The sequence below is a fragment of the Ambystoma mexicanum genome, chromosome 1p, assembly GCF_040938575.1.
Source record: "Ambystoma mexicanum isolate Mex_15411 chromosome 1p, UKY_AmexF1_1, whole genome shotgun sequence".
NCBI classification, from domain to species: Eukaryota; Metazoa; Chordata; class Amphibia; order Caudata; family Ambystomatidae; genus Ambystoma; species Ambystoma mexicanum.
Window position 1 is genome coordinate 1,044,481,548 of NC_090921.1, and position 16,127 is coordinate 1,044,497,674.

The following is a 16,127-nucleotide window of genomic DNA, read 5'->3' on the forward strand; positions in this document are numbered from 1 at the left end:
GGAAATCGAAAACATTTTGAATGTTTTTTTTACTTTCTTAAAAATATTGTTTTATCTTTACTTTCATTACAAATGGCTCAGAGCAAGACCAGCACTTTTGTTTATCCCAACTGGGATTACTAGCTGCCAGATACATCGTCATTATTTACATTGTTGAACGCCCCGTCATAATGCAAAAAGCAATGCTTTCAAAAGGGAGACCCATTGGCTCTGAGGTTAAACAACGCGTTTACAGGTGGCAAGATTGCGGGTTCAAGCCCCCTCATTGGCATGCAAATACTCAATCTGGTAGGTTTAGCTGTGAATTGGGAGGAATTATATAACCTTTTTCCAATGTTTAAATCATTATCTCCATAAGAAATGGCTCTGGGAGACCATCACCTTTGCTTATCCCAACCGGAATTATTTACCAGACAACTCTTCATCAATTACATGTTTAACTGCCATGTGATAATGCAAAAAGCTACGCTTTCTGAAGTGAGACCCAGTGGCTCAGTGGTTGGAGTGAGCAGGCACAGACTGGCCTGTTGGGCAATGGGGCAATGTCCTAAGTGCCAGCTTGTGAGTCTAGGATGGGACAGATTTTTTGACAGAATGGATTCTCTTTTTAGGTCGTTTTAACAAATGCTACTAAAAAATATGTTTTCAAATGCATTATTTGCATCATATTTTCGCTGAAAACCTGCCTGATTCCAGCACTCTGAAACACATTTCATTCAAACTTGACATACACAGCCAAGTGAAAGAAGAAGAGCATAGTAGATCATCGACGACATACACGTTCTGCTGATATCCTCAGGAGCGTGGCAATGCATTTCTGTCCTTCCCCTGCTGATCATCCTGGCCTCTACGGATGTCTACCTGCACCACTTGGCCCCGTTCCTGGCCTTGGCTAAAGGGTCAGAAAAACACATGGGGACATGAAAAACAGGGCTGCCATGCTCCAGCCTCCCTGTGCCACTGTCAATTGCAGAAGCAAGGGAGCCTTGCAACAAGTACAGGAAAACTGTTCTTGAGCTTCCACTCAATTCCCCCACCGCGCATACGTCGCTGTCAAGTGAGTGAGGATTGATGCTTCTCTCAGTCAACGCCCTTGCCATTGTAGTGCTAAGTGGGCATAATTGAATTTGGCGTCAATGGGCATCCTGTAACCTGCCCTTACTATGGTAAATGAAGATATTGAAGCTTGCCTTACCCTGCTAACCATTCATAATGGAATCGGGCCCAACTATGCTAACTGGGCACACCTTTGACAATGATAGGAGTCCATATACCATGTATGTTGACCGGATGAGTTCCTTTGGTTCTGATGTCAAAATCTGCCAATGGTGTGAGTGTTTGGGCTTTTGATAACAATATCTGGTACGTAAAATGAATAGCAGAGCAAAAAGATTATATGAGAAATAATGTTACTCTCTAGGTATATGATGGCAATTGCTTACAAATAGCATAAGTGCCTTGGCATATGTTGGTAATGCTCGTACAAAACGCAAATCTTTTGACTTCGTCAGTGCCATTAAAAACCTCACACAGTTGTGTATTTAACATAAAACACACAAGATATAAATGTTTGTTTGGGTTTTATTTCTCCAGGTTCTCATTCCAGTTATTTATCAAAGAGAACACAGAAACGTACAGACGTAGTGGCTTACACACATACAAGTAAAAAACACATTTAAAAAAGCTAAAGCCACCCTAGAGGACATATGTGATTATTTGAACTAGTATTGCAACTAACCAAATTTCATTTTAATATATTATAATTTCGTAAGTTGTGTGGAAGAGTAGAGCTGTCCACCACTCGCTCTCTTTTCCACAGTAGTTGCTGTCTTCTTCCAAACACACTGCCTCGCCCTATTGCTTTACTCTGAATTTACTGCAGGGTCTCTACAAATGTTCCAGGTAAGAATCGGCAGATGGGTAAACCAGTGTATCCCACCCCTTTGTCCTGTTCACTTCCGTCTGGAGATGAGCAGCAAGCAATGTGTACATTACAAGATAGCAGCATATGTGATTTCTGATTTCGGGTATAAAAAAATAACAACGCTAACGACATGTCACACAAAGGCAAACAATGAACGCGGCCATAAAGCAAGATCAAACAGAGTAAATCAATTCCCAAAAATGTGGTGATCTGCATTTCTTGTAGGTAAAATGTTTCATTTTTTAAATAGAAAATAAATATTCTGTAGGCTCCATTGCAAGGTCATTTATAGTGGGCAAGCACTTAAGCGGTTAACCTTTCTGAACTGAGCACCAGAGCTGTACAAGGTGGTTATTGGTGAGGAACCACTCCTGGGTGGGGGAGAGTAGCTGTCTAAAGTCTTTGTTTGGCCCGTGTTTAGCTGAGAAGAGTCTGCATATGGGGAGCTGGCCGTTTTGTTAACTTGACGTAGAAGGTATTCATTGCTGGACACCAGGGACCTGGATGGAGAAAAATCAAACAATCAATAAACCAATCAGAAGAACATGGAGAGCAGGGCACAAGTGCGCAATGATAGCAACAGTGCTCTCTGTCACGGATTTATTTATTGGCCATCTAGCACTGGTTGGTGTTTGTCCACAATTCATGAGCTCCTTTCATAAAACGTTATTAGTGAGACAGACTTGCAGTGACATGTTTAAAGGATTTCTAGATGCAATTCACTTCAAACAGATGAACTCTATTATGTGCTGTCAAACGTCCAATAATGTCACTGCAGACATTAATAACATAATACTGACATCATTATTCTACACTAACATCTTCCACAAATAAACTCACCTGACTGATCTATTTTCCCAGCATCAGTAAGGACATCCGAAAAATGTTTATAAACTGCCCTTTGACAGTTTCACAACATTACTAAGATCCAACTGTCCAAATGCCCTAATGATGATGCAAAGTCTACACATGTCCCTAAACTTATCCCGCCATTATAGACGCAATTTTGACAATAGGAAAGGAGATTGTCAAATTCTAACGAGGAGCTCGGGGGTACACAGTCATGTAAAATACAAAAGATTGCAAATAGATACTTGCCAATATCAAGAGTTCTCCAGTGTTGGCATATTTTTATATATACATTGTGAACTTCCTGCCCCACACTTTACCAAGGATCATGGAAGGATCATGGAAGTTTCCAAGTATTAAAAATGTGTGTGCCCTCTGCAACTCATCCGATTCAGGCTATTAAAAAAGTGATGTCAAAAGCAAAACATAACACCAGCACTACTACATAGCCATGGCATGTTTAATTATCACACCTGAGGCCGCAGGCTCATTTATGACTAAGAAAAACTGCAATGTTGGAGAAATTAAGTAAATATCTTCAAACTACCCTCGCAGTTTTTTTTATTTAAAAAAAAGGCTCTCAACTTTGCATGTTTGTAGTGGTTCTCTCCACCGCCCCTAAACTCCTCCATCACCAACACCAGATAATCAGTTACCAAAAGTTTTACTCCAAGCAGAAATGTTCTGATTGGCCAAATAAGATAACATTCATCTTGTGAAGCAAGAGATCTGTCAAGAACAACCAAACCAGGGTCTTGTTAGGAACTACGATTGCATTACCATCAGTGGCTTACACCTCCATGTATAGCCAAAAAAAGGGTGACATTCCTAAAAGGATTCAATCTGACCAGGGAGAATTTCAGGGCTGTCCCCACATCCTAGTTATGTAACGTAAAACTACACCAATACATTGGAACAGAATGCATTTCCCGTGTCTTCAGGAGTCTGGCACACAAAAGACTAGAACTCTCTTGGAACCAACATTAAAAAAAGACACCTGTGAAAACAGATTAGAATGTGTGACCACCAGAGCTATTTTTTCTACTGATGACAGAATCAGTCCTGATGCCCTCATCACACAGAGTGCGAAATGCATTGGCTAATGATTCTGCCACTCAGGCAATGGAGAAATCGACAACATCAATATAAGATGTTAAGAAAATGAAATGAAGTATCCAGGATCTACCTATTTATTCCTGTATTACATTTCAGTAGTACTTACTAAAAAGGTCTTACCAATACTGGTGGGGCTCCATCAGTTATTGCATATATTTGGTTCCTGAGGCAGTGCGTTTCAGGTTTTTGGTACACACCAAATACAAGCTTGAATAGTAATCTAGTTGGTTTCAAACAATCAGCGGTGCTTGCAGTAACCAATTGTAGGATCCAACCACTTCTCCCCAAGGGAGAGTCTCTCCTTGTGAGGCTAGAGAGTTTAGCCTGCTAGGTAGTAGTGGCAAGTGGACCTCCCCGGGAGAGACTCCCCCCTTGGGGACAAGGACTCTGGTTCTGCAGAGGAACTCCCAGAGTTACCCACTCACAAACCACAAGTAACAAGCAAACCTCAGACAAACCAAGAGGATCATGCTACTGTCTGTTACTGTACCAAAAACAGTAGTCCAACATGAAGGAACTACTAATATTGTGAAGAAGAGTAGTGCTCGAGGAATCCAGAATACTCAAGTATCAGATACTGTGAAGAAGAAGAGTAACAGAGTGATGCAGAACACTACAAAAAGAGAAAAAGGACTGATCCTCCGCTGGTGAATGCCCAGCTATGCCTCATAAAAAGGGAAGGAGGAGCTCGATTAGGAAGAGAGACTCAGTAGTTTCAAAGCTGCATTGTGGATAGAGAAGCCCAAGTGTTGCAGGTCAGCATTGTAGAGGGAGCTGACCGAACCTGGGAAATTCTGAGTGCCGAGGTGGCAGAGAGCTGGTGTGTGACGCGACCACAGCGAAAGCTGGAAGCAGGAGACATTGGGGGGGAAGGAACCCCAAGGAAGAAACCAAGCCAGGGGTGGTGGCATGACTGAGACGCAGTGGACTGTTCAGTCCAGTAACGATGGCGAGTCCACAGAGAATGAAGTATCTGTTTTTTGTTTTTTATATCAGTTTGTTACAAACTTTTAAAAGGACTTCATCACATTTGAACCAACACAAGAAAAAATATCAATTGCAAGAAGGACAAGAATACTAATCAACTACAAGTCAAGAAATAAACAATATTTCACATGAATCTAGGGAATTTCCCTGTATACGGAGTACTTGCCCTTATTCCCATATGGTTTAGCTTGACTTTCCATATGGGAACCACACCCGTTCCTACATGGGTATTTGCCCAGCTGCTAGGCGCCAAGGGTTTTCTACCTGGTGTCTTTTTTGGATGCCGTTTTTTTACTATGAATTAACAGGCAGGCACCCTGACTTTCATGGACGAAAAGACACTAGACATTATTATTAGGGACCTACACAATTTGATAATATTAATATATTACTACATTCAGAAGTAATGAGTGATAGAAGATTAATTTAGAAGGCTGAAAATTAAACAGTTCCGTACAGAATTTCATAGTCATTTTTTGCGTGAATATGTCAATGCAAACACTCTCACCCTGGGAGTATAGGTCTACAGTGAGCCCTGCTTATTCCCAGATGATGATGATGATTACAAACAAAATATCAGCTTTATCACCAGTAAATGCAGTAGGGACGGAATGGCTCTTACCATTATCACAGCCCTCAAAAACATTTGAAAGATAAATTGATGAGATACATTGGAATTCCAATGTAAGGCTGCAGAAGGAGGAGACTGACACATAGGTGGCATGGTTGTTGGTATAAACTTTTATTAGTAATGAAAATAAAGAGAAAACCTATCTTTCCCTAACTCTAAGAGGGGTTGCCCTGCCTCAACTAAAAGTACTAATGGATTTGTCAAGATGTCAGTGTAAATCAAAAGTCCAGCGTCCTGTGTCAAACACCTACTTTTGTCCTTCACACTTATAACTAAATTAAAGAGGTTGGGGATCTTCTTGGTGAGAAGAATGGCTCTCTTCTTCTGAACAGTGGATCACAGTTCCAATTGTTAGATGCCCTTGGGCTTGGTGCGCTATATAAGCAACAAAATAAATTAGGTGAGATTTTGACCTGAAGGAATGACTCCCTTCCCCAGGTCTCAATACCTTTTCCAAGGCACAAAACAAAGTTCCAGATTGTAATGGCAAAAAGTAATAAACATCAACATTCCTTATTGTCCATAGGTGCTTCTTTACTATTGGGTTCCTGGAGAATGCCTCTCTTCTCCAGGTGTCTGGTTCTGAGTGTTTTCTCCACACAACGCTAGGGGGAACGACTCCCTTCCCTTGGACACTCTTCACTTGGTCTTACGATTTCACAATGCCAGAAGAGCGACTCCCTTCCCCCTGCCCTCTTTGGCATTGTTTGCACACTCTCTTGGCTTTTACCTTCACACTTCACAACACCAGGGGACATGCCTCTCTTCCCCTGGCCTTTCTCAGCCTCTCTTTTACATTTCACAACACCAGGGGACATGCCTCTTCTTCCCCTGGCCTTTCTCAGCCTCTCTTTTACAGTTCACAATACCGGGGGAAATCCCTCCCTTCCCCTGGCCTTTCTTAGGCTGAAGAAGGCAGTTGTTGTGGGTCCCAGACCCAAGTTTCTTTAGTAGCTCGCTCTGGGCAGACCTGGTTGGTTGCAGGTGCCAGACCTGACTTTCTGCACTGTACCTTGTTCCCTTTTTACCCGCTTCGCTAACCTGCCAGGTATTATAATGATTCCAGATTCTCTGCGTTATTAATTCTGTGTCCCCGACCCTGGCTACTAGGTTTTCCTTGTTCTCCTCTAAGACCCAGGCAGCCCTTGTACATTCTGGATTGTTGCCAGATGTTCTCCACTACTCTTGGGCTCTTCCAATATCTCTGACTGCTTCCTACATTGTTCTCCTGCTTTCGCAGAGCTCGCAGAGGCTCTGCAGCTTTCCTTCTTGGGCGGGCTGCGCATCTCTCAGCGACCGCGTGGTTTGGCGGCTTCTCTCACCCAGACTCCCGTCCTTCTTCCAGTCTGGCAGAGCATGGTAGAACGGAAAGGGATGCCTGGATTCTCCTTCTCACGTCCCGGTCTGCAGCTCCAGTCTCCTTCCCAAGAAGGACGTCCTCTTGCTTGCAATACTTCCGGGGAGGGTCTGACTCCCAAGTGAGTACTTCTTTACTTTTATCTGTACTGGATGATGGAATCTAGACTGCTCTTTGTGGTTCCTAGTGATATTTGCGAATGCAATTGTTTCGAATTGCAAAGTTTCGAATAAAAATGCATCGAAAAAATGATTTTTTTTAAAAATGGGGGGTCCCCCAACCCGTTTTTCTACCCCTTAACACCCATTTTATAAGAAAAAACCTTTACCAAAAAAAAGATGCATTTTTTTCAAAACTTTTGGCATTCAAAACTATATTTTCGAAACAATGCCTGGATACCCTCTTTGCAATTCCTTGGAGGGCCCGGCATACCTCTGTGCCTCGTCGTTGTCTCAGTTTCTCCATTGGTGGTGTAAGTCTAGTCAACTGTACTCTTCCTCTTAGTCATGCAGATGGAGGTGGAGTGTAAGGTATGTGAGGATGTTGGGTGAGCCGGTGTCATACCATGTTTCCCTTAGATGTTTGTCCTTGTCCCTAGAGGGGGAGTCTCTCCGCATGAGATCCTCCCGCTGTCTACCTCCCCCAGGGGGACTATCAGGTAGTGGCCTCACCAGCCTGGCCTCATAGGAAGTGACAGCATCTAAGGATTTGTCACACCAAGTTCAAAACAACAGTGACCTACCCATTCTCCAAATCTCCCAAAATTGCGAAGGTAATTGAATACTTCAACAATTCCATGCTCCACAAAACATCCACCGAATTAAAGAGAGACATTCAGGATTTTCAAACGTAGTAGTTTAAATGTACTGAGCAATAATTATACTTCAACTCTTCCTCTATGTAGAGTCAGTTGCTTTAAGAGGATGGGTCACTTTTTCAGTTTAATCAGATGACAGTTTCAGCTACTGAGATGCAGCAACAAACCAGGCACAACCACAACACATGGCACCTACTACAATACAGGTCAGGGAAGAGGCAGCAACGATCAGGACTCGACCTATCCAAATCAAGGTTCACCCGAGGACATTCACTACAGGCGACATGCCTACTAATGATGATAATGATGATTCCAATGTTTCATTTATCAGATTATATTCTTGGTGATGAGAAAGAAATTCAACACCTAATAGCAGAATGCACTGCACAAGGTAGAACAAATGCCTTTAACAGCCAACATGAATGGTCATATCTCAATTGATTTAACCCAAGAACCCCTCCTTTTGTATCTTTCCAAAAATATAACCAGTCTGCCCAAACAACCAATAGTTTCTGGATGCGATTGCCTACTAGAATCCCTATGCAAATATATTGATGCAACCTTTGGCAAAGGACACACCACCCTTCCTTAAGGACACTAGAGAATTAAGAACATTAGTGGGAGGTGTAGATTATGACCCAAAAACCCACATATTAGTTACATTTGACATCACCTCACCTTATACCAACATCCTCTATGATGAAGCACTGGCTGTAGTAGACAAATATTTGGACCTTCAAGCTCAACCGCAGTTAATCCTTACAAGCGTGATTTTTAGAACATATGAACATGGCCCCATCTCATAATTTCTTCATTGTAGAAAGGTGTTTTTTTCTGCATATTAAAAGGCACACCTATGTCTACTGTCTTTGTCACAAGCCTGGCTAATTTGAGAAAAGCTGCATTCCAGCAAGACCACATTTGGTATAATAACCCTTCCCAGAATCATATTCTAAATGCTATATAGACTACACAATCGTGATAGGGCAAGGAAGTAAAGAATTTCTATTTCGATTTAATTCCTGGCTAGAACTGTGGAATCACGTTGCTTAGATGTTTCCATTACCATCTCTCATGCAAACCCTTTGCAAGTTTTATAGGAGAGAAATTCACCAGAATACTTTGTTACTCTACCAAAGTTTCTATGCATTAGCGTTAATGGCTCTGACAAAAATGACTTCTTTGAAGAAGCTAATGAGCTGGGCAGTTGCCTCCAAACCAGGGGCTACCCCCCGAGTCGTATACTAAATCATGAGTCTCTCAGAGAGCCCTCTGACAAACCAGATCAAAAACAACATCTGGTTTGCATGACTAACTACTCCAAGCACAGCAACCAGATCATAAAACATATTTAAAAAATGCTAGATTCCATCTACAATAGGTGAGTTTACTGAAATCCACCTTTGAATTCAAAGGAGGACAGACGTTATGGACAAACCGATTTCTTAAGAAAAAAAGACAGACAGAATGTTTCCATCAATGAAGTGTGGGGGTGGCCACCCATTTGGGACAATTACCCCTGCCTTTCCTGTAGCCCTCCTCGGAAGACCCTCAAAAGTGGCAACCAGCTCCACCTTGCTACCCTGAACTCTCGCACTGCCGTTAAACACCACTCCGACATCTGCCACCTCGTTTAAGAACTCAACCTCAACATCCTCGCTCTCACCGAGATGTGGCTTGCGGCCAGCTCTGTCACAAGTTTTGACACTCTCCTCCGTGAAGGCTACACAATCCTCTACAAGCCCAGACCTAACCGTTCTGGGGGCAGAGTGGCCCTGATCTTCCCTGAATGGATCCCTGCCACTATCATACCCACTCAGCCCTACTCCTCCTTCAAGTGCCTCGTCTGTAGGCCTGGTGTCTTTCTCACTTCTCCATAGCCCCCCCCTACCTGGCTAACAGAATCCACAAGAGAACTTCAAACCGCCCCACTAGATCGACCAATGCCTTTACCTTAGTGATGCCTAGACACAAAAAGAGTACAGCTGGCGGCTCTAGTTTCCCAGTCATAGCTGCGCAAACTTGGAACAAACTCCCTTTGGATCTCAGAATGGACCAATCCTACTCTAGCTTCAGTCGAAAAGTCCTTACTTGGATTCGTGCCAATGACTTTTAGCTCGACTTCCCCCTCCTACATAGACACTAGACTTCTGTAACTAGGTGAACGACATTCGATCAACTAGACTGAACCATAGCTCTGCACTTTTCCTTTTCTTTTTTTGCTTTCCCTGTACACTTACCTCTGACCTAGGTGAACTGTATAAACTGTATCCAATGTGAATTGTATAAACTGTATGTCTTCTGTAACTAAGTTCTCAAGTAATCTTGTACTGCTTGCGCCCAGCTACCCCTTCGGGTTTGGTTCTGCGCTATACCAAATAAACAAACAAACAAACAAACAAACTGACTCTTGCCACCATCTACAGGCCACCTGCCCCAGTCTCCCTCGTCTTCCCAGAGTGGTATGACCTCACCTTTCTCTCCTGGCCTCTACCTCCAAGCTTCTTCTCAGAGACTACAATATACACCTTCACTCTCCTGATGCAGACCCTGACACTCTTTCCCTAACCATTCTTCCCTCCGGTCCGACACACTCTGCTGGACACACCTTGGATGCTCTCATCTCTGCTGACATCCCCATTTCCAACCATTTAACTACTCCTCTCCCTGTCTGATCATAGTCTCCTGTCCTCTCACTTGGACCTCCTGGGTCCCCCGGCTAAGCCCCTGCCTGCACTGGCAGTCTCCTCTGTCATTCGACCTATGAATCAAGTGTTAGTTGCTGCTTTTGCTGCCACCTTCGCCCCCCCCCAGCCCCTTCCTCTGACTTTCACTCTGAAGAACAAGTTACTTTCTTACCTGGTAACGTTCTTTCGATGGGATGGTCCGACGACGTATTCCATATCTATGACAGTAATCACCACAGCTGTGCTGCTTCGGAAACTTTTTCGGCGTCTGCGTCCTGCGTCGATGAGCCGCCGTCGAGGACCTCCTCCGACGTCCGACGTCATCCGATGTGATAAGTAGGACGCACGACGCCAGTAGCCTCAGTTGTAGTTTTTTCCCCCAGAACGTGTGACAATAGTCAACTGCCAGTCCGACACAAAGCCTTGCGGAACGTAAGCTGCAAACGCAACAGAAATTCTGCAGCGGGGAAGGCAGGGCGGGAGCGATATGGAATACGTCGTCGGACCATCCCATCGAAAGAACGTTACCAGGTAAGAAAGTAACTTGTTCTTCGAGGGGATTGGGTCCTCCGACGTATTCCATATCTATGACAGACTCCCAAAGCAGTACCAAATCAAGGAGGAGGGAAAGAATTTAGAAACAAAATTTAGAATAGCCAATCAAATAGCAGAGCAAAGGACCGCCTTGCCAAAGGCCAGATCCTGCCCTCTGATGGAATCGAGGGAATAATGCCGCACAAATGTATGCACTGAAGCCCAGGTGGCAGCATCACAGATGTTGCGAATAGGAACACCCCTCTGCAGGGCAGTAGATGCAGCCAAGCCCCTGGTAGAATGGGCCCGCAAGCCAGCCGGAGGGTCCTTGCCCGCCAAGCGGTAACACTCCGAGATGGCCAAAATAATCCAGCGGGACAAAGTCTGTTTCGTCACAGCTTGCCCCAAGCGCTTACCAGCGTAACCAATAAAGAGTTGATCGTCCACTCTGACCCGGGACATGCGAGAAACATAAAAGCTCAAAGCTCTCCTAGGATCAAGCCTATGGAGCCTCTCCTCTTCCTTACCAGGATGCGGAGGAGGATAGAATGCCGGAAGAACAATCTTCTGGGCCAAATGAAATTCCGTCACTACCTTCGGAAGAAAAGAAGGACGAACTCGAAGGACAACCCTGTCCTTGTGAAATACAGTGAAGGGTGGCTTAACAGAAAGTGCCTGTAACTCACTCACTCTGCGAGCGGAAGTAACCGCAACTAAAAACACAGTTTTCAAAGTCAACAGCCTCAAAGGGCAAGAATGTAACGGCTCAAACGGAGCACCCATAAGAAACCTAAGAACAAGGTTCAAATCCCAACCGGGCACCAGGAAAGGCGACGGAGGGAACACATTAGTGAGCCCTTTCAGAAACTGTGAAATTAAAGGGATTTTAAAGTAAGAACATTCTTCAGATGAGCGCTTAAAGATGGACAGCGCCGCCAGGTAACCCTTAACGGTACCCACTTGCAAGCCCCTGTGGGCCAAAGAAAGCAAAAAGGACAGAACCATGGGGATGTCACATGCAAAAGGATCCACATTCTGAACTCTGCACCAGTCGCAGAACTTACGCCAACGGCAACGGTACAGAGACTTAGTTGCGGGCCTTCGGGCCGAAAGCAACACCTCCATCACGTCTTCAGGGAGGTCCCAATCCTTATACCTCAACCTTTCAGAAGCCAAGCGTGAAGGTTGAGGGATCCGACCTCTGGATGGAGAACCTGACCCCCCTCCCGTGAGAGCAGATCGTCTCGGTAGGGAAGACGACGTGGAGGGCAGATGGACAAGTCGAGAAGGTCCGGGTACCACGTCCTCCGAGCCCACGCCGGAGCAATGAGGATCATCCGGGAACCGAACTTCCGTAACCTCCGCAGCACTTGCGGGATGACGGGGACCGGAGGAAACGCGTACAGCAGCGGGAACGACCACTCCACCACGAACGCGTCTCCTAAGGCTCCTTTTGGAGGAAATTCCCGCGAGCAAAACCTTTCGCACTTCCGGTTGACACTGGAGGCAAAGAGATCCACTTGAGGGGTCCCCCAAAGGGCGAAGATCTCCAGGAGAATCTCCTGAGCCAACTCCCACTCGTGAGAGATCGTGCTCTGCCTGCTCAGAGCGTCCGCCGTCACGTTCTCGACTCCGGCCAGATGAACTGCCGAGATCGAAACTTCCTGCTGGATGGCCCAGAACTCGAGCTGCATCGCCTCCCTGCACAGAGGAAGTGACCCTGCCCCCCCCTTTTTGTTGAGGTAGTGCATGGCCACTGTGTTGTCCGTCAGGATCAGGACATTCTTCCCTCGCACAGTCGGCAGAAAAGCCCTCAGGGCTAGCCTGACGGCCCTCAGCTCCAACAGATTGATATGGAGTCTGGACTCCGACGGAGACCAACGACCGCTGACTGTCAGCCCGTTGGCATGAGCTCCCCATCCCGTGAGGGATGCATCCGACACGATCGTCACCTCCGGCCAGGGAAGCCAAAACGGAGCCCCCTTCATCAAGTTGCCTTCGACGGCCCACCACAGAAGGTCCCGGGCGACCGAGGGCGGCACCTGAATCGGGTCCGACATCCTGCCGGAGGACTGCGACCATTGCATCTTGAGTGCCCACTGCAAAGATCTCATTCGCAGGCGAGCCTCTGGCACCAGAAGAATGCAGGATGCCATGAGGCCGAGCAACCTCAAGAACTCGAACGCTGGGAGCGTCTGGGCATGCTGAAACTTGCGCACCATCTGCTGAATGTGAAGAGCCCTCACCTGGGGAGGAAAACACTGCCCCAGGGAAGTGTCGAGCACTGCTCCGATGTACTGGAGCCTCTGCGTTGGCGTCAAATGGGACTTCTTTAAATTGAGGGAGAAGCCCAGCCTGTGAAGGGAGTGGCAGGCGACGGACAGATGATCCAGGACCTGCTCGGGAGAGCTCCCCCTGATCAACCAATCGTCCAGGTAGGGGTAGACGTGAATCCCCCCTTGCCTGAGATGCGCTGCCACCACCACCATGAGCTTGGTGAAAACCCTCGGGGCGGAGGTCAAACCGAACGGCAGGACCCGAAACTGAAAGTGCGAGTCGCCAACCGCGAACCTCAGGTACTTCTTGTGCTTGGGATGGATCGGCACATGGAAGTAAGCATCCTTGAGGTCGAGTGACACCAACCAGTCCTGAAGCTGAAGGGCCTGGAGGACTTGAGAGAGAGTAACCATCTTGAACTTGTCCTTCCTGAGGAGTTTGTTCAAACCGCGCAAGTCCATGATGGGTCTCAATCCCCCGTCTTTCTTGGAAATCAAAAAATAAGGGGAATACCATCCCTTGTTCCTCTCCGCTACAGGCACCAGTTCTATGGCGCCTTTCTCCAGCAGGGCTTGAATTTCCTGCGCAAGGAGCGGATCCGGACACTTCAAAGAGAGGTTCCCCGGTGGATTGTCGCGAGGCCTGTGCCGAAAGGGAAGACAGTAGCCGTGGGTTATGATCTCCAGAACCCACACATCCGAAGTAATGGCACGCCACTCTACAAGATGCTGCGCCAGCCTTCCCCCAACCGGCGAACCATGGGACAAGGCCTCATGACTGAGTAGGAGCGGCTGCGGCGTTACCTGAGGGCAAAGAGGCAACTGCCCGAGCGGCCTTGGCACCACGGGTACCCTGTCGTCCACCTCTGGTACCCCTGCGTTGGCCCCTTTGACTGCCAGCTCCTCTCGCTCTACCAAAGGACGAGTAATAGCGAAAGGAGCCACCCCTCCACTGCTGTCCCCTAGGACGAAAAGGCGGAGGTTGGCGAACTGCAGCGCCCAACGACTTCGCTGCAGCTTTTGAGGTCTGCAACCTCTCAAGGCTCTCGTCAGCCTTGCTGCCAAAAAGATGTTCACCATCAAAGGGCATGTTGAGGAGCCGGGACTGCACATCAGGAGCAAACCCCGACTTCCGCAACCACGCAAACCTGCGTATCACGGTGCTCGCCGCCATGGACCTACTGACGCATTCAGCTAAGTCCAAACCCGACTGAACGGACTCACACATGGCATCCTTACCATCCTGGACCAAAGCAAGGAAACCATCCCGTTCGTCCCCTTCGGGAATATGTTCAGCCGCTAACGCAACACAGTTCCACAGAGTGTGCGTGAAACGTGACAAGGCACAAATGGAGTTGGCCGCCTGAAGCGCCATACCACCAGAAGAAAACACCTTCTTCGCCCAGCCATCAAAACGTTTGTCGTCCCTATCAGGAGGGATGGTAGGGTACGACGCCTGCTTTGCCGGGGCCGTGGCCGCCTGCACCACCAAACTTTCCGGAGTGGGGTGCCTGGTCAAGTAGCAGGGGTCGCCACTGGCTGGACGGTATTTCCGCGACAAGGATCTGCCCACTGCCGGGAGACTCTCCGGAGCAGTCCAAGCCGCCGCCACCCTACGCTGTAAAGCCATATGGAATGGCAGAACCGGGTCAGATGGGGGACCAACATCAAGGATGTCCGTCAGATCATCCTGCACAAACTCCCCTGGGGGAGCAGACCATCCCAGATACTCAGACACCCTAGCCATAAGGCGCCGGTATGAGGAATCGGCATGGGAGCCAGGCTCAGGCCGACCAAATTCCACCTCCGGAGAGGTGTCCAGACCACTAGCATCATGCAGCGACTGCCTCAAATCGTCAAATTGACTATGGCCCGAGACAATGTCATCCGGCACCTGATCAGGAACCAGGCCAACCGAATCCTCATCCGCCTCCGAAATATAATCCAAGTGGTGGAAAGGCACCTGAGAGTGCCCGCTCTTAGCCAGAGCCTTCCTAGGGGGTACACCCGAGACACGGGGCACCTCCGACACGAAAGGCGTCGATGGCGTCGAGCGAATCGGCGCCGCCGTCGAGAAAACCGGCAACGGCGCCGAGAGGATCGACGTCGAGGAAATCGGCGTCGACGTCAGATGCAGCGCCTCCAATATCGGCGGCGTCGACACAGCCCTCGAAGCCGGAGCCCCGAGCGTGTCCCTCGACGACCTGAACGTCGACGGCTTCGACGACTTCCTCGGAGCCGGAGCTTCGAGAAAGCCTGTCGACGCCCTCGACGCCTCAGACGTCGATGTCTTCCTCGAAGACATCACAGGTGCACACGGTCTCGATCGCGTCGAGGACCGGGACCTGGAACGGGTACGGCGAGAACGAGCCTCCTTGTCCGAACGGGACCTCTCCCGTGACTCGTGCCGACCACTCTTGCGAGCGGCGTCTCTCGACCTCACACGGCCGACCCCACTCGGGGGCGCGGACGGTTGAGCACCCTGCGACTCAAGAATCGCCAACATTTTCTTCCCGAAGGAAGCCCATTCCTCCGGCGTCGCACGGCTGGTGGGATAACCGACGTGCCGGGCAGAGTCCTCGGAAGAGGACCTGGAAGGCGACCGGTGACGGCGCTTCCGAGAACGCCTCGAAGAGGCAGAGGAGTGGCGAGACCGACTCCTAGAAGAAGACCGACGAGACCTCCGACGATGACGCGGAGAGTCACCCCTCGAATCATCCGTCGAAAGCCCCGCCGACTTCGACTTCCGGGGCTTGGACACCCGACCTACCGACAATTTCTTCTTACGTTCGCGTAAGGCCTTGGAAGTGAGCGACAGGCAGTCGACACAGTCATCCGTGTCGTGGGCCTCCCCGAGGCACCAGAGGCAGGCGTCGTGCGAGTCAGTCACCGACATCTTGGACCCACACACCCCGCACTTCTTGAAGCCCGGACGCGGGGTTGAAGACA

General features: G+C 47.9%; 1 protein-coding gene across 6 annotated transcripts in view; it reads right to left on the minus strand.

Annotated features, from left to right (window-relative positions):
- Window positions 1-1,569: 1,569 nt before the first annotated feature.
- Window positions 1,570-16,127, minus strand: part of LRRC36 (leucine rich repeat containing 36) — a 1,132,044-nt gene continuing 1,117,486 nt past the window's right edge. For all 6 annotated transcript variants that reach the window (XM_069604413.1, XM_069604376.1, XM_069604369.1 and 3 more), the window contains one exon: window positions 1,570-2,424. In XM_069604413.1, coding sequence (XP_069460514.1) covers window positions 2,211-2,424 — 214 coding nt within the window. In that variant the 3' untranslated portion in view covers window positions 1,570-2,210. The remainder of the gene's footprint in view (window positions 2,425-16,127) is intronic.